The following is a 24,164-nucleotide window of genomic DNA, read 5'->3' as shown; positions in this document are numbered from 1 at the left end:
ATAGCCTCATCCGCCATCACTTGTACCTCATCTCTTGGAACCATTTTCTCCTTCTCCATTATGCAACCATTCTTCACTTCATAAGCACGACCTCTGGTGTCAACTGCATGCAGCAAACTATTACTTTGAAAATAACTCTCTTCATTAAAAAAAGGTTCACTACTTGAACTATGCATCCATTCTCCTAAAACACTTTACAAAAGTTTGTTCTGTTCACTACTCTTTTCCTTTTGCTTTGTGATTTCAGTACATTAACCATTTTATCTAATGTACGCATCCTATTCAAAATTAAAATGAATAGTTTCCTTTTTAATTCTAATGCCTTTGCTGCAATGGCTTCAATTTCTTTTTTTCTCTTGTAATATTTTGCCTTTTTCTTATATTTCTTCACATCCTTTATCAAATTGGACATAACTCTTCTCTGAAACATTTTTCTACGTATCTCTTTAAACGCTGTTTTTCTGTTTAAGTTAATCTTTATTGTTGCAGAAGGTATATTTGCATTAACTAAATTCTCAATTTTTTCCTGTTCTTTTCTATTGAAAACATTCTTTCCAGTACAGACATTTTGTACATTTTTCCTTTTTTTGAAGATGTTCTTTAAAAAATCTTTTGTCTGCTTACCAGAAGATTTTCTCTTTTTCCCAACATGAGCATCTCCAACTAACTTAGGTCCTCCAGTTGTCTTCAAATATAGGTTTTTTTTGTGGTCTTTCTTTAGTCTGGATTTTGTAGGCATCTTAAATTTTGTTCACTGCTCTTCAGCAATACCTGAAAAAAACTAAAAAAAAAATTCCTTTATTTTATTTAAATATATTACTACATTTTTTATGATCTTTTCAAATCTTAAAATACTATAAACCCCTTTCCTATAAATGAAAATCACAATAACACCTTCACAAATTAAATATCTAAAAACAATTCCTGTGTGCACACAGAGTCATGCTTTGAAATTAGGCAGAAAACGAAATTTCTTTGCCAATTGCAAAGCATACTTTCTACTACTTTTTTGGCAAGTGATAAGTACTTTTACAGTCTGACACATTTTGAATCCACTTTTCAGATTCTGAAAACAGCACATGTCCAAACAGCTTTTTCAGACCAGCAACATGTGTAACCTCGGTGACTGACTACACTCCGGCAAGGGCAACCAGCCTTAGTGATGCTGAATGTATTTGCATTACTGATTGAAACCTCAAACCCCACTCGGTTGTGAATACTGTGCATGTTTCCACAGGATAAACAGCTGGTGTGTGCTAAGAGTTTGCTTCTGCACAAAAAAAATAGGTCCCCCTTTCCATCTAATGCAAATGTAAAATCACCAGAGCAATACGCAATAAATCTCTGCCTGTAATTCCTCTTTGCACACAGAGTCATGTTTACATATTAGTCAGAATTCGCAATTTCTTTGCCAATTTGAAAGCACACTTACTACTCTTTTTTTGGCAAGTGATAAGTACTTTTACAGTCTGACACATTATGAATCCACTTTTTAGATTCTTAAAAAAGCACATGTCCAAACAACATTTTCAGACCAGCAACATGTGTAACCTGGGTGACTGACTACACTCCAGCAAGGGCACCCAGCCTTAGTGATGCAGAATGTATTTGCATTACTGACTGCAACCTCAAACCCCACTCGGTTGTGAATACTGTGCATGATTCCACAGGATAAGCAGCTGGTTGTGTGCTAAGAGTCTGCTTCTGCATAAAAAAATAACACCCCCTTTCCATCTAATGCAAATGTAAAATCACCAGAGCAATACCAAACAGCTTTCTCTGACCAGCAACATGTGTAACCTGGGTGACTGACTACACTCCAGCAAGGGCAACCAGCGTTAGTGATGCTGAATATATTTGCATTACTAAGTGCAACCTCAAACCCCACTCGGTTGTGAATACTGTCCATGATTCAACAGGATAAGCAGCTGGGTGTGTGCTAAGAGACTGCTTCTGCATAAAAAAATAGCTCCCCCTTTCCATCTAATGCAAATGTAAAATCACCAGAGCAATACCAAACACCTTTCTGAGACCAGCAACATGTGTAACCTGGGTGACTGACTACACTCCAGCAAGGGCAACCAGCCTTAGTGATGCTGAATGTATTTGCATTACTGACTGAAACCTCAAACCCCACTCGGTTGTGAATACTATGCATGATTCCACAGGATAAGCAGCTGGCTGTGTACTAAGAGTCTGCTTCTGCATAAAAAAATACCTCCCCCTTTCCATCTAATACAAATGTAAAATCACCAGAGCAATACGCAATAAATCTCTGCCTGTAATTCCTATTTACACACAGAGTCATGTTTTCACATTAGTCACAAAACGAAATTTCTTTGCCAATTTGAAAGCACACTTACTACTCTTATTTTTGGCAAGTGATAAACACTTTTACAGACTGACACATTATGAATCCACTTTTCAGATTCTGATAAAAGCACATGTCCAAACTGCTTTTTGAGACCAGCACCATGTGTAACCTGGGCGACTGACTACACTCCAGCAAGGGCAACCAGCCTTAGTGATGCTGAATGTATTTGCATTACTGACTGAAACCTCAAACCCCACTCGGTTGTGAATACTATGCATGATTCCACAGGATAAGCAGCTGGCTGTGTGCTAAGAGTCTGCTTCTGCATACAAAAAAATGGCTCCCCCTTTACATCTAATGCAAATGTAAAATCACCAGAGCAATACGCAATAAATCTCTGCCTGTAATTCCTATTTGCACACAGAGTCATGTTTTCATATTAGTCACAAAACGAAATTTCTTTGCCAATTTGAAAGCACACTTACTACTCTTTTTTTTGGCAAGTGATAAACACTTTTACAGACTGACACATTTTGAATCCACTTTTCAGATTCTGAAAACAGCACATGTCCAAACTGCTTTTTGAGACCAGCACCATGTGTAACCTGGGTGACTGACTACACTCCAGCAAGGGCAACCAGCCTTAGTGATGCTGAATGTATTTGCATTACTAACTGAAACCTCAAACCCCACTCGGTTGTGAATACTATCCATGATTCCACAGGATAAGCAGCTGGCTGTGTGCTAAGAGTCTGCTTCTGCATAAAAAAATACCTCCCCCTTTCCATCTAATGCAAATGTAAAATCACCAGAGCAATACCAAACAGCTTTCTGAGACCAGCAACATGTGTAACCTGGGTGACTCACTACACTCCAGCAAGGGCAACCAGCCTTACTGATGCTGAATGTATTTGCATTACTGAGTGCAACCTCAAACCCTTAAAGTATTCCTTATTTTTACCAGTACACCTTAATTTATCGTGAAAACATAGTCCATATTATTTTACATGTTCCTCACATTTAAATTTCTCCCAAAACAGAAAATAATAAACACAACTTCAACAAAAGGAATTCCAATTCTATTATTCATTTCTTAATTTACCATATACATCCCCTCTCAAACTCTAAACTCACCTTTAAAATTAGTTAGTTGTGAAAGAAATGTGGCACTCAAACAGCAGATTATCAGAGCCAGGATCTCTGTTCTGTACACCTCTCTCCTCTCAGCAGAACCAGATAATGGCAAACTTTCCCTCTCTTTTTCCACACATATACATGTAAGTTTCAAATCTCAGTGCTTCCCCCTTTTTTTCAAATGTAATCACACATTTCTATTGGTTGAAAACCAACCCTTTTCCAAAAGTACCCTTCCCCCAACTTGACTTCTGCCTAGTACCCTTCCCCCAACTTGACTTCTGCCTGCTACCATAGCAACAGCTCATGGAACACTGCTGTGTGGAGTTAGGTCAGAAGTTCGCCACACAATGTTTCATTTCCAAAGAGCAGGAGTGCTTGACTTTTCAAACCTAACAGCAAATCCATAGTACTGTTCTTTGGTAACACATTTATCTGTACCAATACAAAACATGCTTCTATAAATTTACACATACAGCCTAGTTTTTATTCTAGAATGGTATGAAACAGCCAATCAGTTCTTTTTTTTTTATAAAAAAACAAATGTATGCCTCCATTTCCAAACTGTCTTTCATTTCTTTTTACCATTCTACTGAATTACACCTCCTGAGTGCATCCAGTTCTCCTTTGAAGATGTTCACAGTGTGGATTGTAGGGCACAGCTATGTCTTCTGGAGTGAAAAGTATGCAGAGAAAACAGATATGGTGAGAGACCTTGCTTTGCCAAATGTAGACATTAAATGGATTGGTCAGAGAGGGTTAAAGTGGCACCAATTGATGCCATTGGTGAAATCCTTCATGCAAATCCAACACCCTGCCCTGACCTCATAATAGTGCACTGTGGTGGCAATGACCTAGGCACTTTGACTGGGGTAGGTCTGGAAATGCTTATGAAGGAGACCTTTGCACAACTGTTTTCACTTTTCCCTAAAACTGCCTTTGTGTATTCTAACATATGCCAAAGGCAAAAATGGAACTGGTCCAATCATTTTTGTCCACAGATTGACAAAGCAAGAAAGCACGTCAACAAATCTGTTTCTGCTTTCCTCCGTGACTATGGTATGGGTTCCATTTACCACAACAACTTGCGTTACGACATGCAAGACATTTATAGAGGAGATGGTGTACACTTCACTGATGAAGGGAACAGAGTCTTCCTCTTGAACCTTAGACTCTGCATCGGTACTTACTTGTAGGTACCACTAAAAAAACACTTAATAAACACAACGGCTCTTTTTAGAGCCCCCTAATATCTAAACACTTAAATCTGCATTTCATTTTTTTTTTTTAAAAATTTTTTACCGTACGCGTACGGTGAGCTTACCGTACGCGTACCCCGCGATTTTTTTTAAAAATCAATAAATGTTTTTTTGTACTTTTCTGTCCTTCTTTGACCCCCTTACAAATGTTAGGGGGTCTGTAACTCTCTTCCTTGCCCCCTTTTCAAGTTATCACCCTTTTTTTTCTGAGTGAAATACACAAAATGGCGGCCGCCGCTTCCTGGTGTCGACCGATTCGAATGTTTACTAAGATCTAACAGCCAATCAGAATCGCGCTCGCGCACGCCACCGTACGCGTACGGTAAGCGCACGGTAAGCGCACCGTAAGCTGGCTCAGATATATATATTGATTTTAAAGGCTATTTTCTCAGAATCTACTGAACAGATTTACACCAAACCTATAAAAGGCACTTCCTTGACCTGTGGACTACCTCTCTGCCAAATTTCAAGTAATTCTGTTCAGCCGTTCGGGCTGTAGCTGTGTCTAAAGGTCCTATGGAAAAATGCATGGGAAAAACGCGTTTTGGGACCCCCCTTTTATCTCAGCCCCCACTTGACGAATCCCCCCGAGACTTTCAGGGTAGGAGCGGAGCGTAGCGCCCCACCTATTTTGAAAAATTCGCGAGGATTCGTCGACCGGCGCCAAAGTTATTCAAAATAGAATGTTGCGGATTTCCTATGGTAAGAGGGTCCTAACTATAACTACCTACTGGCGACCGGCAGTAGGTAATGCAGCTGACCTATGAAGTCACCCCATTGTTTGTCCACACCCACCAAATAAAGAAGCCTGCTAACATGCGTCACCAGCAATCCTTTAACCTAAAACCTACCTGCACACACTTCTAAGCCTGTTCTTCTGCTGTGTATGCACTGGGCGGATTTCTGAAGTCAATAGATTTCCGCATCCTCTCTTCCTTCTTAACTGTATCCCTTCTAGTGGATTGAAATTGACAAGAAATATCTTCCATATTCTGCTTTACCACAACTGAGAGCAAGACCATTGCAAAGACAGAGGCTCACCTTTGCTGCCGGATTCATTTTGTACAATTGGATCTTTCCTATTCCAGTTTGCCTCGCACACAACCCAACAAGCAAAAGGTCACGCCTATGCGAGATCTATTGAGTTTGTCAATGTGTGATAATTTAGCCATATTGTACAGCAGAGTTGGCTGTTGTGCAGCATGGCTGAAAAAAAAATACAAGAGCTATACTGTCAGTGCTGGATGCTTACGGTGCTTTTTTTCTTTACTTAAAGCCATGCTGTACAGCTGCTGTGAAACATAGCTAAAAAAACATTGACATAGCTAATAGATGTTGCATAGGTGAGACCTATTGGCGTTGCCAGTACTTTTTATTTGGGCATTCAGAGTTCTAGTTTTGCTTCAGTGGCATCAGAGAAAGTGTATGTAGTATCCTAGTTTCCTGTTCATGTTAATGTATGCCATTTTCCATCACATGCTCAGCCAGTGGAATGTTACAGTGATAATGTATTTTGGAATGTTGGTACTCTGTGAAGAAATGCTACAGTTGAGATGGGGCTGAGCAGCTTGCTGGCTGCTCCTGGTGGGGCTCACCTACATATCTACAATAAATCTTACTGAACTACATCAGTCTGTCTGGACTTCGTTACTACAATTTTATGGCGACGAGGATGGAGACTTACCCTCGTTCTGTATGCTCAACAAAAGAATTCAATGTTCACGAAGTCAAGATTTTAAAAGAAGCAACAAGAAACTACAAATGGAACAAGGAATCTGGCACCCTGAGCCCCACCAGTGGCCACTACACCGGTCACCCCCAACCTGGACATGCCAGATCCTACTTCACACAATCCTGGTGAGCTATGTAATGCTTGTGCTTGACAGCCATGTTGTATTCTATGTTGAATGTGCATGGACTTTGCCTTGCTTCCTCACCGCACTGTGTTTCCTGTGTGCCAAATAGTGAGAGAAGTGAAAGGTTCGCACTCCAGCTGATGGAGGACCACATCAGATTGTGTGTCCCTGTCTCTGTGTCTCAGTAGAGCAACACGCATGAGCAGTTCATTCCTTTCATGTCAAGAGTACCTACATACATGGGACAGCGTCAGTCTAGAGATTTTGATTTCCCGCCTTCTACTGCTGTGGTGTGGTGCTTTTTGGAGGATCTTACTGAATTCTACATTTGCGCAAGTACTGGTACTGTATTTCACACTGATACAAAGAGAAGTGATTTTTGTCAGCTTTTTGGTACCAGCGGCTGAAACGTGTTGTCTGTGCTGAGACATTTTCTGTCTTTGATTGATCTCCACTTCTGAGACCTGTTAATCTCAGTTTAACTGATGCGCATAGTTTCTTTTTTAAAAATTATGGCACGAGCCGTTACAGCACGCGCAAGCTTACCCACGTCTGAGGGAGTCGAGTGAAACCTCTTGGTATCTCGGAATCCTCTTGAGGTGTCCGCTTTCTTTACGTCATTTGTTCAATGCAGCTCTGCTCTGAAGAGGTACGCTTGGAAGCTCTAATACGCTATGAGCTATCCGGCGCGATGTACGTGGCGTGACGCCATCTTGTGGTTGGCGGTTTCCTTCTCTGGTGATTCCTGTTTACTTTGCCAGCCGTGTGTAGCTTACATGCGTTATTTGATTCTCGTTTGGCTGTCACGATGTCCAACTGTCTGCTGTTCGCGTTGAGAAACAAAAGGAGGAACTTTCGTTATAGAGTTCATTTTTCTGTTGTTCCTTACGTCCTTTGAATCTGTTTGCCACAAGACCACGAAATTACAGGTACTCTGTTTTCTGTGTGCATATTCATGATACAAATCTTGTACACAGTCGAGTGTCCAAGAAAAATAATTGTTGATTGAAGCAGCCACAGCTGGGGTCTATTTATGGCTTACTGTGTTCCCTGCCGGTTTCATTGCTACTTTCACCGCTGCTACATTTATGAATAGTAGAGTATGGTTTTGTTTTGTGTATGTAAAAACACTTCGCACGTTAAGAATTTGTGAGACATCTCTCACATGAGCTCTTGCTGCGTCAAAATGTGGTTACAGTGTTGTTAAAAAAAAAAAAAGACTTAGTTAGCAATTAAATGTTTTTGCGATTCAGTACCTATGCTTATTGTATGCTTGGCTATGATTATGCAGCTTATATTCTTGTTTTTGCATATTTGTACACTGTACAATGGAATTGCTTATATCCAGATTTATTTGTCTGTGCTCAGGAAACTCGTTTATTATAGTCCGCTCCAGATTATGTTTTTTATGTGTGTTTGTGCAAACACTGGTGTGTGTCACATGGATAAGGTGACACATACACACGTATTTGTAACTGTCTGCAAATGAAATGTTAATGTCCATTGTATTTTAAGCCTGTTTATACTGGTTGTGTTTTACCATGGCTTGTAGTACATTTCATGAAGTTATTGTTCTTCACCATGTTTATCCTTCATAGGATTGTATGATGGGTTTTGTACTTACTCACATGGACTCTTAGGTACACACCGTTAAGAGTTCATTATTTTAGTGTACATGCGCATTTTACATTTTATTATTTTCTACATAGGTATAGCAATGGGTTCTAGTCCCATTTATTTACGTACGGTCATGGACTCTAGGTACACGCTGTCTAGAGTTAATCATTTCTGTTTTACATGGACCCTAGTTATACATCGTCAAGAGTTCATTTTTTCAGTTGTTTCCGTACGTACATGGACTGTAGGTACACGCCGTCAAGAGTTCATCATTTCTGTTTTACTTGGACGCTAGGTACACGCCGTCAAGAGTTCATTTTTTTCAGTTTAAATGTATGCTATCTACATTTTATTCGTCCCTACATAGGGATAGCAATGGGTTTTAGTCCCATTTGCTCACAATACACTTGCCCTTTTTAGTTTTTTTTAAACGTTTTTCTCTCTCTTTCACGGCATTTATGCATGGGTGTTAGTCCTTCTGCATTCATTAACCATTTCTATCCTTAGGGACTAGTTATGGGTTCCTACCCATCTGATGTTGTTTTTACAAGGGCTATTATTTCTTCTGTTATAGTCCTCCCATTTTTACATACGTTGGTTACGTCTTTACTCTTATTTAGAGTGTGTCTCTTGGGTCCCAGTCCCACTTGACTCAACGTGATGTCTTCATTTTATCATTACTTTGTCAATTTCGCAATGCAATGTTATGTTTATGTTGTCTTGCAATGTTTATTGTATAACGGGGAAGTATGAGTAAACGTATTGTATTTTCTTCTACTTCTCTGTTTTCTCGCTTTTTCAAATCTCCTTGTGATGTCTTTTCTCCATGTCATCCGTGGATTCTTGTTTCTTGTTGTTAGTTTTTTTTTCTTCTCCGTTTTTCCCTTATTGTAGTGCGCCTTTCGGGTTCTTCCTTCCTCTTCTGTTTACACTTCCTTCACCACGTTGTGTGTGTCTGGATGTTGTCAAGTCTTTTGTTGTGTTGTGCTATGCTTTGCCTCCTCTCATGTCTGCCTGGCCAGTAGGTGTGTTTTGGGGGGTAGTGATTGGTGCTTTCACGTCTATTGTTTTTCTCGTTGTCTTCTTTCACTGTGTCTTTCTTTTCTTTTCTGTTGTTTTATATGGAGGGCAGGATGGGTTATAATAATCTGTTTTTTCTTCTGTCGTTTTCTTCTACTCCCTGTTATCTTTCTGTTCTTTCCTTGCAGTTTATTTCTTTATTTCACTTTGCTGTTTCTCTATTTCTCTGTTTTTCCTCATTTATGGTTCTCTTTCTCATCTCATTAATGGTTCTCCCTTTTTGGTTTCTATCTTATTTGTTTTTGTTATATAAGAAAGGGGGATATGTAGTATCCTAGTTTCCTGTTCATGTTAATGTATGCCATTTTCCATCACATGCTCAGCCAGTTGAATGTTAGAGTGATGATGTATTTCGAAATGTTGGTACTCTGTGAAGAAATGCTACAGTTCAGATGGGGCTGAGCAGCTTGCTGGCTGCTCCTGGTGGGGCTCACCTACATATCTACAATAAATCTTACTGAACTACATCATTCTGTCTGGACTTCATTGCTACAATGTATATGTTTAAAAAAACTGCATTTGGTCGAAATAGTTGTGTACGGTAATATCATATTTGAAAGAATAAAAAAAAGTAAATAATTGTTCATTTTAATTGAGACCTACTAGCTCAAGTTACACACTCTATATGGAATATTACCTGAGAAGGTATGGGAATTTGCTGTCCTTATTATCATTAATCCAATATTCTAATGCCCTTGATGCCACATAAGTGTGCCCATTTTTCATTCTTTAGCCATGTGCATTTTAGATTTTCGTTCAGTTAAGTGAAGGCAAAGAAACATTGGCTAATATTTTTGAGTGGTTAACAGCGCTAGATATTAATCCTCACCTTGTTTTTATGCCCACGCTTCAGGCGGGGACGATAAGGTGCAATAGCCATTGCTATTTACTGGCGCCGAGGTGATTAATAATGTGTTTTTATATTTTACCTCGCTCTCTGCCCAGGGTTAATAGCAGCATTTCCAGCGATGACTTCATCTTGGAGGACTTGGAGACAGAAGGACAAAGACAGCTTAAGAGCCTCCTTCAGCACCAGCTTGATACTTCGATCTCTGTGGAAAGGTGAGTGTAAAAGTCCAGCAGCATACACAGTGCTGTTAATTCACATGTATTATAGAGGGATTGATAACAAAAATGTATAGCAAGTTCTTTTTGTGTTCAAGTAGTTTTTATTAGTTAGAAATAAAAAAGAGGCACACATTCAGAAATGCATGCGACACAGGTAAAATCCATATAATACAAAAGGCGCTTGAGAATACTGTTGATTACATAGAACAAATTGCTACGGCAGAGTTAAAGAAGTGGAACAGATGAGCAAGGACACAGCAGAGAGATGCGTCCGCAATATAAACAGTTAGCACAAATGTGATCAAGAGCACGAAAATAGCCTTACAACCAGTGAAAACTAAGTATAACGTAAAGCAGCACCACTAGAATGAACAGTGTGTGTATCGCCTATGATACATATAAAGCCAGGGGGGAAAATAGCAAGTTCTAAACACATTCAGCTTCTTAGTCACACCCACAAAACAATCATTTTGACTCTTATAAATATTGAAAAGGTTTTCTTAAGCTTTGACCACGTTTCACGTGTATCGTCCTTAAACCTTGGATTCACTTATGCATTGTATGCTGAGAAGATAGGTTTTCAGGTCTGTCTGTCTATCTGCCTATATAACTATCTATCTATTCACTGAAAAAACAAAGGTTAAAGTGCTGTTCTATTAAGGTGAAAATGCCAGTTAAAAGGTAACATTTTAAACAAAAAATACACTGAAATTCACCAGTTATAATTAACTGAAGTAACTACAGTTCGCACCCCACCATGCACAGTGAAGCAGTGTATGGCGATAGTGCGAGTTATAGTTACTTCAGTTAGCTATAACTGGTGAATTTCAGTGAAATGCTTGAGGTAAAATAAATCTTACATTTTAACTGGCATTTTCACCATACTATAATGTCACTTAAACCGTTGTTTTTTTTCCAGTGAACTTCTAGGGTTCTTTTAACATGAGTAATATTTTTTTTTACTATACCTAACTAGCCAACCCTTCAACACGCATGACCTTATTTTTGGATCAATGCAAAAACAACAGTTGATGGACAGAATGCAGAACAATGTCATATTCACCCTAGTACAGAGATCTGGGCCTAAATCCATCGTTCTTTTGCTCACCATGCCATTCCAGTTTGAACCCAGCCATATGCAAATCAGTCTTGACCCTGTGCCTCATGGGAACAGTCCAGCCCGAACTACTAAGCCAAGTCCTCCCTGAACTGGAAACAAGCATCCTAGGACCGGTTTCGGGGTTTCACCCCTCTTCAGCCAGGATAGATTGATTCCTAAGTGCGCCAGGTATGCCCAGACGTGGGTCCTGGGCTCACTGTGCCACTGGAATCAAGCTATCCTGGCTGAAGAGGGGTGAAACCCCGAAACTGGTCCTAGGATGCTTGTTTCCGGTCCAGAGAGGACCTGGCTTGGCAGTGAGAGAGGGTAGGTTTTGTATCATAGGGGGCCCCTGGCCCGTTCTGGCCACACCTGAATTATGAGACCCTTGTCCTTGCCCTTCCAGCCTAATTTGTAGGCCATATTAAATTGACCAGCGGGTCCTGTGTTACTATATGACAATTACCACTCAGCCAGCATAAAACCCCTGTGTAGGCCCTTCTTTGTTACATTGACCATAGGTCTGCCATTTTGCTGTATAGCAGGCTGATGGCAGGTCTGACCCAAATTATATTCAGCTTCTCTTTCTGCAAGGCACTCTGCTCCAAACCAGTAGCCCCCACCCTACCCGAGTGCTCAGTTCACTGTATGAGTTCAACATCCCCCTATTCTTTCGACATACAGTAGGCGGCTTCCTGGACTGGTACATGCTTTTAAGGAAGTGGCCACCACAGATGTCTGGAAACTATTGCAGTTTTAAGGAAGTGGCCACCGCAGATGTCTGGTAACTATTGCAGACATAGCTTTTTTGGGTAACTTACGTAGGTAGAAGTTGCGTGCAAAGAACCCCAAAAACAGTATAAATAGGGAGCACTCACAAACATCAAGCGGACTACCTCGCTGTCTGTATGTGGGTTACGGACTGCGTAGAGTTTTCCCCAAGAGCAAAAGAAGCTCTTGCGTCTGCTTAGCATTATGTTGTATTTTACCCATATGAAATGTCTTGTCATGTTTAATCATTGTTCTCTTTATTTGTTTCGGGCTGGACTGTTCCCATGAGGCACAGGGTCAAGACTGATTTGCATATGGACAGGTCTAAACTGGGGTGGCATGGTGAGCAAAAGAATGATGGATTCAACCCAGATCTCTTGACTGGGGGTGAATGTTTTGATTTGTTCTGCATTCCGTCCATCAATTGTGTGTCTTTTGCTTATTGCACGTGGCCATCCTCCCTTGGCCTTAAAAGGCCCTGGTCACTAAACCCCCAGGTCTGTTTTAAAAAAAAAAATTATTATTAAAGGGGAGGTGGCCGCCCTCCCCTGCCCCTCCTCCCCAAGCCTTTTACAGCTCCGGGAACCCGGTCTCCTGGGCCCTCACTATTCAAAATGGGTGCCCACCTAGAGCACCCACCATACACTTGTTGTGGGCTGACTCCAAGCTTGCTGCGTGAGCAGCCATTGCTCTCGCCTGCAGGTAGCAGCTACTTATTCTGCTCCCTTTGCATGGGAGCAATATTTTGATCCGTTTCCCTGCCTGCATCAATGCAGGCAGGTAAACAGACCAAACATCTACTCCCAGCTGGCGGGAGCATTTTCAGAACTCCTGCTCACTGGAAGCAGGCTTTGTGTTTGCTCCTGCGTGGTGGATGAATGAAAAATGCTCCCAACAAGCAGGAGCAAACATAGGTTTCCTTCCCATGCCTGGACGGCCAAGGAAACTGCTGTGTCCTGGGGGTGGGATCCCCAGGACATTGCTAGAGAGCCGACCCTGGGGAATGGGCTCCCTGTGGCAAAATAGCAGGAATTCAATTAGGGCCAACAGAGATGATGTTTTAAAGATATAAGTCCATATAGTAGACCAGCCTCAATGTTCGCCATAGATCTGGAGCTAGGCATGATTTAGGCAGACTGTGATGCAGTGCGGGTCATAGAGACCAAGAATATTGGCTCTACTAGGGCCTGCAAGTTGGAAAGTTCTAAAAAGCTTCTGAGTCCTAATCTGAAAAGGAAGTATGTTATTTTTTTAAAGAAAAACTCCTTTATATGCAGGACAAACGTAAAAGTCAATCTAATTTTTTCGAACTGCGGGTCTATTTTTGCAATTAGTCCCCTCAAAGCTCTGCAGCAAACGTTTCCAAACAATTCCAAAACTTGTTTTGGTTTCCAAACAGCCACAGTAGTACACATCAATGGCCACCAGGACATCATGGAGTGCACTTAGAGTCTCATGGTACCAGGCAGAAGGCAGCAGCAAAGTCCAGTCCAGGTCCAGCCACTGGACAAATGGGATTCTTTGTAGGAATGGCCTCTTTAGCTTTTTCATGTTTTTCTTGTCACACTATTGGATGGCGCAATACGTGCTGCACTCCACAATTGACATTTAACTTTCCAAGTCAAGGGTGCATTTTCTACACCATATGCTATGGCCTTAAGGAGAGTGAAATGTGCCAATCAGGGGTTATCCAATTTCTATGCCATCACCATCAAATAACTTTGTTACGGTTCATTGAACCTTAAAGGTGCACAGTGCAAATATAAAATACCTAGTCAGTTGTTTAAAATAACGATAAAAAAAAACATTCAGTTAGATAAAATTACTTTTAGACCTAATACGTCCCTTGGCACTAAGGTACCTTCCAGCTGAAAAAGAGAACCAAAATGACAAAAAAAAGGGAGCCGCAGCGCATTAGGAGTCAGCAAGGGGAGTTTGACTCGTGGCATCTGCACCTGGAGGACTACAGGCACCAGGCACCAGGGGCTCGAGGGGTAGCGTCACCGGCAGCGGCCCCTCCCTCCCGCACCGGACCTTGTAAGACAACCTTGCGCCTCCCGCTTCGCGGGAGACGCAGCGCATTAGGAGTCAGCAAGGGGAGTTTGACTTGTGGCATCTGCACCCGGAGGACTACAGGCACCGGGAGCTCGAGGGGCAGCGTCACCGGCAGCGGCTCCTCCCTCCCGCACCGGGGGCGTTATCTAGGGCCCACCGTCGCCGCCACGCGGGCGGCGCCGGGCTAAGCCCGGGCAAAGGGCGGGCCATCATGGGGCCAGAGGAGGCCAGGCCGGGCCATCTCTCTTCCTCGTTGAGATCAAGGTTCAAGAATGGGTAAGCGGAAACTCCTTACCACACAGGACCAGGGGGGGCTAAAGCTAAAGTCCCTAGAAAGTCAGCCACTATTATATCATATCTAACTTCAGCAGTGGGGGTTTTAACATCAGAAATCGCGCAGGCTGAGAGAGAACTTGGACTTAATACCATCGAAGCCCAACAAACTGGTCCTTTGCAGCTTCCAGGGAAAAATCCTGTCCCACTAGAGCCTGCTGTTATTGTTGGTCCCCCAGCCCAGGCTCTGGAACAACAAAGTGCTGCTGGAGAAGATTTGATCCCCGTTCCACCAACGATTACCCCTCAATTTACGCTCCTTCAGGTCCCTGTAAAAAAAAGGCAATTTAAGTCCCAATCAAAGTGTACAAGGAGAACGAGTAAAAAGCCAAATAAGCGGGACCCTACACCTAAATGTACCTTATCGGACCCCAGCCCAGTGACTATCGACTCCCTTCACTCCTCTGTTCGGGATATGGTGGAGAACTTTTTTTCTACCCGGCTTCAGGAGACCCTAACCAGTATTGCTAAAGATATTATTGACACTTTGAACTTGTGTGTTGCTAGCCTACTAGAGAAATGTGCTCAGATTGATTCCACCCTCTCAGCTATAAATAAGGTCCGTAATCCCCCTCAAACTAGTACCTCTCTTGGATCGGCTTATCCAACAATAGCCGATCCAAGTAGTAGGACAGTGGGGGATTCTTCTAGGACCTCGAGCCCAGCTGTGTCCCAAAAGTCGAGCACCAAAATAACAAACCTAGAGGTAAGGGACGCGGAGGGGTATCCGAGTAGGAAGACTAGGTCTTTAGCCCAACTTAGGTCTCAGGACAAACCTGTTAGCGGGCATATTCCATGTAACATATTAACTCAACCTTGCATTAATCTCCCTCCCGAGGCCGATCCGTTGGTGGTTATTCTGGTTAGAGTTCCGCCATTAGTGCACGGTAAGGTTGAATCAACCGAAGCACTATTGTCAGTTTCCAGGAAATGGTGTGACCAGAACTGTTCGGGCGATGCCAATATCTCACGCAATGTCCTAACAGCTAGGCGGGTTGGATGGATAGGAGGTGCTAAGAAAAAAGTTAGGGGGACTGTGTGGTGGTTAATTTTAATAACCCCTATGTAGTAACATGTATGCTATGGGATGCCTCAGATATGGTCGGGGAGGTTGGTGACATTAGGGCTGTCCCTTTAAGTTTTTTTAATCCATCGCCCCTTAGACTTTTTAATGCCCGAGGGAGATATCGTCCTGTACCACGACCTGAGACCCCTTTGGTATCTGTGCCTCGTGCCGTATTTAGTGAAGAGCCTGCATCCTGGAGTTCCCCTAAAGTTTCTTTGCAGGTTAACCCCAGAAACAATAGGATAGATAGGACTACAGATGTTATTGTCACATCCAACAGGTTTCTACCCTTGTCCCAGCTAGATGTAAATGACTGACTAGATCTCCCAGTCCCCAAATCCTGTAGCATTGGAAATGAAATAGTTAGTTCAGGGTGACAATGTAGTCTTTGTTAGGCTCATGAGTTGGAATATAGCTGGGTTATGCTCTAAACAAGAAGATGCAAATTGGTTAAAGTTTGTTGCTGGTTTTGATATTATAGCTTTACAGGAGACATGGGCTAGGGAAAACAACCTGTGGATTGATGGTTTTAAATCTTACTTTCAGCCTGCCCTACCATCGGTAGCAGGCAGAGCAAGGGGAAGGCTGTTGTTTCTTTTCTCTATAAAACTTAAGGCTAAGATTTCCCAGATAGACACAGCCTCCCATAACTGTCAAATGGTGGAATTCATTACTGAGTCTCAATTCAAAATATTGTTTATAAATGTTTATAATGCTGGTGATTGTGTACCTAAGAATGAGCACTTTAGTTTCTTATCAAAATTTCTAGAATTGTATAACGCTCGTCAAACCACTTTTGTACAAATTATTTTTATGGGTGATTTTAACATTCATCTTTGTGATTTTAATTGTAAGATTGTTGATCCTCATGGCCCTCCCCACTCTGCCCCACCACACTTTGACGATTCCACCAAGAGTGAGACTCTTGAAGAACTCCTTCAATTGGCGGATCTTTTTGAGCCATGTTTTTTAACTAAGAGTGAACGGGTAGTGACATTTGAAGCAAGGGATAGTGAATCAATTATCGACTATATTTTCCTATCCCCTGCTCTCTTAAGGTTGGTCCATAGGTACAATGTTTTTCGCTCACCATTCAGTGATCACAATCCTGTGATCTTAGAACTAGACAAGAGTTTCTGTCCTAAGGAGGTCCTATCGGCCCCAGTTCCCCCTGTTACCTTGGCCTCTTGTAACCAAGGAAGGAAACTAAAGTGGGCCAAAGTAGTTCCGGAGGATTTTATGGAGAATCCAATTGTGAAAACCAGAGATGAGTTTAGGAAGTGTATGGACCCTTCTATATCGGGTGGAGAGATAATTTCTGCCTTTGATTCTATCTGTAAGCAGGTTGCCTCAGACCTAACCATCACTAGCAAACCGCATCCTTTACAGGGAAAAAAGTGGTTTGATACTAGCTGTTCCAGGGCTCATCAAAATGTATTAACTACCCTAAAAAAGCTACCCCAGGACAAGGCCCTAATAGCTACCCTTAGGAAAGATTACAAATCTATTATCCAGGGTCGAAAAAACGAATTAAAGAAGGAGGCCTGGGATGCCCTAACCTCTGTAGAGGTTCTTAAGGATAGCGCAAAGTTTTGGAGTATAGTTAATAGTCCACTCTTAACGGGGAAGGAAAATGCCCCACTCGACATTAATATTCCAGAGGGGGAGTGGCTGACCCACTTTGAAGGAATTTATGCAAGTAATCTGATTCTTGACTTTTTTAAGGCTCCTGAAACCTACTCCCCCCTAAATCTTTTGATATTCAACAAGAATGATGTGGGGAAGGCCATAAAAGACTCTGCCACTAATAAGGCCCAAGGACCAGATGGTGTCCCGCTGGATCTTTACAAAGGGGACATTGACCTCTGGAGCAATATCTTAACTAATGTTTTTAATGCTAGTGTTGTGGATGGGTTTCCGGAGTCTTGGTCTAAATCACTCATTATACCGGTTTTTAAAAAGGGAGAGAGGGGTGACCCGAGATGTTACCGACCCATCTCATTAATTGGTTCAGCCGTCAAAATCTTGGGTAAAGTGATCCTGAATAAAATCTCAGATTGGGTGACGGAGAGAGGGATTTTATCGGAGGTTCAATACGGTTTTAGATCAGGCAGAGGTACCATGGACCAGTGCCTTAACCTGTACTTGTTAATTAACAAGTATACAAAAGCCACTAAAGGATCCATATATTTGGCATTCATGGATCTATCCACAGCCTTTGATCTGGTGAACAGATCGAGGCTGTGGATGATCCTGTTGGATCTGGGGATTGATCCTTGTCTGGTCCACTTTTTAGCGGAATTGCATAAAGATTTGCACGCTGCAATAAGGGTGTCCCATGAGGGCAAATGTACACGCCACTTTAAATCGGTCAGAGGGGTACGCCAAGGATGCATCCTGGCCCCCTTACTTTTCACTTTATATATTAATAGGTTAGATTTAACCTTAGGTAAGGCCAGCCTGGACATTCCGCGTATAGGGAACAGTATCCTCCCTGTTCTTCTATACGCGGACGATGCTGTCTTATTGGCTCGTACCCCTCTGGGATTACAGAGACTACTGAACTCCTTTGGGGAGTTCATGAGCGCATTGGACTTAGTGGTGAATAGTTCTAAATCGCATGTTATGTCCCTGGGTACACGGAAAAATAAAGTTAAACATTTCTATTGGAGAGGAGTGGAGGTCACAGGAGTAAAGGTATTTACCTACCTGGGGGTCTTATTTGATGATAGATGTTCGTGGGCCCCACAGCTTATAGCAAAAAAGAATAGCGTAGGTAGAGCATCCTCTGCTATATTAAGTTTTGCCCGACGTTTGGGTGGTAAACCATGTGATGCAGTTCTTGCCATCTATAGGGCGAAATGTTTAGCTTTAGCAGTCTATGGTGCTGCAATTTGGGGGTACAGAAAAGCGGAGGGAGTCCAGATGGTAGAAAATAATTTTTTGCGTTCACTTCTCTCCACCCCCCAATCATCCCCAACCTTTTCAATACATCAAGAATTGGGGATGGATTATGTGTCCGATCGTATAAGTCTGGCCCCTCTAATATTCTGGTTGAAAATATGGTTGAACCCTGAACTCTCCCTAAACCGAGTGATTTTAAAAGACTGCATTGGATTAGATAGAGTGGCCGATATCCCTTGGCTCTTGTACATCAGGAAAATGTTTTATAATTTAGGGCGCCCAGAGATTTATGAGAACCCAGAAGTGATCACAAAGGGGGACATTGGCTGGGTTAAAGTCCAGTTTTGGAATTTAAGGTCTCAAGAGCGGGAGGGAGAGGAACTAAAAAAAGCGTCGGTAAGGGCTCACTTTTCACTAATAACCTCACCCCAGATTGAGCCTTACCTTAAGTTGGTCACGAAACACTATCACTGCTGGTTGTTGACCAGATTTTGTTTTAATTTGATTCATTTTACTCTAGGGAGCGTTCAAGGCTGGAGTAAACCAGAAGATGCTGCTCTTTGTAACTGTGATGGTAGCTCAATTCAAGATACTGCGCACTTTATTTTATTTTGTAAATATTATGCTGAAAGCAGAAAGAAGTACATTATACCATTGTTGCAAGGGAGAGGATTTTCTCAAGTTAAACCTGCACTGATGTACTTGCAATTACTAGACTGCCCATGGAATATTTTTACCATTGCTAACTTTCTGGTTGCCGCGGCGCGGTCAAGGAAAAAACTTGATGCCCAGCTTAGATTATGATTTTAGTGATATTTGTATTTGTCTGGATGAATTTGTAGGATGTTTGTAACACATTGTATTATCATAATGTATTTAATTATTAGTATGAATTATTGTGATGTACTTTTATGATTTTAATTAATCGATTAAAGTGGCTTTGACTGACTGACTGACTGACAAAAAAAACTCAAGGAAAGCCCTTAATAAAAATGGGCTAAGAAAGAGTCTATCATGCCATCTGAGAAATCTACCAATTTCAGGTGCCTTAGGGAGAGAACTAATAGCTTTAATGTGCACTGTGCATCAGGTAGGAAGCGTCAAGGTGGCGCCATTACTACCGAAGATTGACATCATATTGCCTTGGGCACCCCCAATACCCAGACAGAGGTGAGAGCCTTCTTAAGTCTCACCGGGTACTACCTCTAATTTGTTGAGGGGCAGAATTGGCATAATTGTTGCCTCCTTGACATAGCTGACTTCAAGGAAGCAGTCGTGTCTGATGATCTGGACTGAGGCATGCCAGACCACTTTTGATACCATAAACGAGGCCATGTGCACGGCACCCGTTCTCAAGGCTCCTGACTTCTCCCAGAAGTTTGTGGTGCAGACTGATGCCTCAGAGCATGTTGTGGGAACCATTCTTTCACAGCTGAACGAAGTGGGCCTAGATCAACGTGTAGCTTTCGTTAGTAGGAGGCTACTTCCCCAAGAACAGAGGTGGAGTGCAATTGAAAGGGAAGATTTTCCTGTGGTCTGGGCACTGAAGAAGTTAAGGCACTACTTGTTTGGGACTCACTTCTGGGTTCAGACAGACCACAAGCCCCTCAGATAGTTAATGCAAATGAGGGGTGAGAAGCCAAAACTGTTGAGATGGTCCATCTCCCTACAGGGAATGGACTTTATGGTGAACTCCGTCCTTGTACAGAACACCCTAATGCTGATGGTCTGTCCAGGTTCTTCCGCCTTAGTGCATACAACTCCCATGAGGTTGGGCCGTTCTCCCCACTTTCAGCTGGGGGGACATGTGTTAGACCTGGCTTCTTTGGCATGTGTTTCCCTGTCTTTTTTGCTGCTGAACTCCTGTTTTTGACTGTGCTGCATTTCAGTTTTTCCGGGTTTAGGACCCAGGGCACTTTACCACTGCTTTCCAGAGCTAAAGTGCAAGTGATCCCTGTGTAAAATGCATCTGTAATTGGTTTATCCATGATTGGCATGTTTGATCTACTAGTCAGTCCCAAGTAAAGGGCACCCGGTGTGCCCAGGGCCTGTAAACCACATGCTACTAGTGGGCCTGCAGCATTGATTGGCCCACCCGCAGGAGTATCCCTGCAAACATGTCTCTGGCCAGCCATTGCAGTATCTGTGAGTGCAGTTTAAACTGCCATGTCGACCTGGAAAGTGCGCCCACTTGCTATGCCCAAACCTTCCCTTTTACTAAATGGAAGGCACCCCTCAGGTAGGCAGGGTGCTGTGTATTTAAAAGGTAGGACATGTACTGGTGTGTTTTACACGTCCCGATAGTGAAATACTGCCAGTTTCGTTTTTCACTATTGCAAGGACTATCTCAGCCATAGGTTATCATTGGAGTTGCCTTGTAACCTCTCACAAGTGTAACATCTAATTGGGAAGAGCTATAGATTTGGACTTTGGGGTATCTGAATTTATAATTTAAAAATACATCTTTTAGTGAAATTAGTTTATAAATTGCGTGTTTAAAAATGCCACTTTTAGAGGGTGGGCATTTGCTTGCTTTGCCATTCGTTGTCTCTGCTTGCCTGGGGGATCCACGTCTGAGGGAGGGTAACAGTTGAGCTGTTTGTGCATTCACTTTAGACAGTCACACAAAGGGAACTGAGGTGTGTCCTGCATATGCTGATGGCACATCACCAGGCTGATGGGTCTTTCTGAGCTAGAGTTGTGGGATGAGTTGTCACTGACACCTAAATTGGACTGTGCCTGTCCTTCCACAAAGCTGTTTCCACCCCCCTGTAGTGTGTCTGGACCCAGCTCAGGGAAAGGCAGGGTCTTGTGCACTACAAAGACTTTGGTTTGAATTTTGCCTACTTCAAAGGCAGAAACTGGTATAAGTACTGGACCTGTAACAACATAACGCCAGAACACTTCTGGACTAAAGACATTCTGCCAGGTAGAAGAGCTGGGTGTTGTAGGAGGGACTGACACTCTGCTTGTTGATTTGTTGTGCTGGCCTGCTGCTTGTTGCTTCTGTGCTGGAGTAAAAGGACTGGACTTTGCTTTCTACATTCTGCTTTCCAAGGTTCTCAAAGGGCTTGTGCAAGCTTGCCTCCTGTTACGAGGTCGCAGGGCCATTAAAGGCGTCACCTACCAGTGCCTGGGATTTTCTTCTGAGAGCCCTGACTTGCCAAGTGGTTCCAAATCCGGTTCTTGGGCCCTTGGAAGTGGAATCTGGTAAATCGTAGAAAAAAATCCAAGCATCGACTCTCAGCACCCGTTTTTCCGACGCAGCACTGCTGTGCGGTTGAAATACCAACGAATCGCCGCTGTGCGTCCGAAGAATCGTCGCAGCGCCTGTCATGCGGTTGAGCGATCACCGCAACCTGAGCACTGTGTCACCGACATCCGTGGCACACTCGTCGACTCCGGCACCGGCCCTGCTGTGCGGCTGAAAAAATCGTGGCTGTGAAATCGACACAGCGCCTGTTCTGCGGCACAGCGCGTCTGGATTTTCTACGCCTTGTCTCTGGGCGCCATGTTCTTCAGCAACGTTGCCCAGCAGTAATGAATGAGGCCGCATGTCCGGAGATGGACTCATCGTCTCCCCTCACAGAGAGAACGCATCAACTCCCCTGCTCTGCAGGTAGGAACCGATTCATCACCTCACCTGGTAGTAAGGAACCGACGCATCACCTCCTCGGGAGTAAGAAACTGATGCATTGCTTTGCTATTCAGGCGCCTCATCTCCCCTGCACCTATTTTCGTCTTTTTGTACCATCCCAGGTACTTAGTGCTAAAATTGACCCATCCATAGATTCCTATGGACTGAACTGTTCTTAACCTTTTTAGAGTGATAGCCTTAATTGTGTCCGTTGGATTTTTTTGTCGTTTTGGTCTTGTTTTAGTCAGATAAATATTGGTTATTTTTTTAAACTGATGTGTCCTTTTGCAGTGTTTTTACTGTGTTAGTGTGTGTGTGCCTCTGAGATAAGCCTGACTGCTCATGCCAAGCTACCAAGGGGGTGAGCAGGAGTTATCTTAACTGTGTGATCCCCTTACCCTTACCCTGACTAGACTGAGGACCATTACATGGACAAGGTGAAACGGCTGCCAACGAGAGACCCCATTTCTAACAGTGAGGCAGAGAGATGTATAATGAAAACGGTTGAAAGCAATAGTTATGATGAAGAGGGTGAGTTGAAATAGAGAAGGACATCCAAGGTCAAATATGTGTTTGTGTGTGTGAGAGATATAGAGAAAGGGATGCGGAAAAGGGTAGATAATAGAGAACAAGAGCTAGAAAAATAGAGGTAGCTGCAAAGGAGAATGATATCCAGCAAGGTGAAGTAAAGAGAACATGGGCAGTATGAGAGAAAGAGAAGGTGTATAGGTGAGGTAGTGAAATAATAGTGAGGTAAAGTTAGTGGTTACGTATTGCATGAGAGAGCACAATGTGGTATATAGATGAACTAGTGAGGGAGATGTGAAGTAGAGAGAAATGAGATAAAGTAATGAGGTGAGTTTGCGATGTAGAGAAAGAGCTGTGAAAGAAGTGAAGTAGTACAGACAGGGAGAGATAGGTAAGGGAAGGATAGAAATGAGGTTTTGTGAGAAGTGAAGTAGATGGAGGAGAGATACAGGGAGATCAAATAGAAAATGTGCGGTGAGGTAGGGAGAAAGGGACGAGCTAGAGGATGTAGAAGTACATACAGGAGATCAAGAGTGATATATATAAAGATAGGCGCAGAGTGATAGAGAGGTGAGCAAGGTGAGAAGAGTAATTGAGAGATGTTTTTGAGTGAGGCATTTTGGTAATACTGATAGAGGCAGGTCATGTTGACAAAGGTGAATTGGAGAGCTGGAAAAGAGAGATGATGATGCTACACAGAGAAGTGGGGGGCAGTTAGATAGGGGAGGTGAAATAAGGAGAGCAAAATGACAATGAAAGCCTGAGAAAAGCCACCAACTGCCTGCATGTGAGGGTTATGGCCAGGCATGCACCCAGAGGGGCAGATTAGTATTTGTGCAGTTCAGGCAATCAACCAAAGTTGCTGAGTTGCGTAAGGGAGAGAAAGCAGTGCAGAGCAAATATTATTAAAAATGGCCTGCTGCTGCTCACTACCCCTATTTTAGTGACCAAATTGTGCACGATGGTGTAGAGAGGTGTGCGTGTGCTTTCAAGCATAGGATTTGTACAGGAAATATACTCTTTCAGTACAAAATCATATGCCTAGACAAATTCATAAACATGCAGCACACTGAATACGTGCTGTACAGTACAGCACACATGCAATATGTAGAATGTTTGCAGAAATTTAAACCATTCTCCATGTTAGTACCTGCTTCAAGAAATCATTATTTTGTATGCAAAGCCCGGGATGGCTAGCTTTAGTAATCTGGTTTGCATAAAAATTAAAAACCGATGGTTATTTGTGTTAATTCACTCAAGTAATGCTCCCTTGATAAAAAGTATGCAAATCACTATTTCCGCTGAGAAAAGGGCATCTTCCCAGTGCAAAATAACTCATGCTCTGGAATGTAAAAACCCTTACGTTGCTATGCGTTGCTTTGCTTTGCATGGCTTTTTCATGATGCAAATAGTTGGCAAATGTAATTTTATGAGAAATATTAT

The 24,164-nt window shown here is 42.6% G+C and overlaps 1 protein-coding gene across 1 annotated transcript in view; it reads left to right on the top strand.

Moving 5' to 3' along the window:
* The window catches only part of RBM41 (RNA binding motif protein 41), a 129,783-nt gene that overhangs the window by 28,801 nt on the left and 76,818 nt on the right, over positions 1 to 24,164 (top strand). Inside the window, exon 2 of the mRNA XM_085607690.1 lies at positions 10,206 to 10,322. Within this exon, the coding sequence (XP_085463816.1) occupies positions 10,206 to 10,322 (117 nt within the window). The remainder of the gene's footprint in view (positions 1 to 10,205; positions 10,323 to 24,164) is intronic.

Source organism: Triturus cristatus, chromosome 5_2 (genome assembly GCF_964204655.1).
Source record: "Triturus cristatus chromosome 5_2, aTriCri1.1, whole genome shotgun sequence".
Lineage (NCBI taxonomy): Eukaryota > Metazoa > Chordata > Amphibia > Caudata > Salamandridae > Triturus > Triturus cristatus.
Note: the sequence above shows the minus strand (reverse complement) of the source record. Positions and strands in the feature narration are given on the sequence as shown.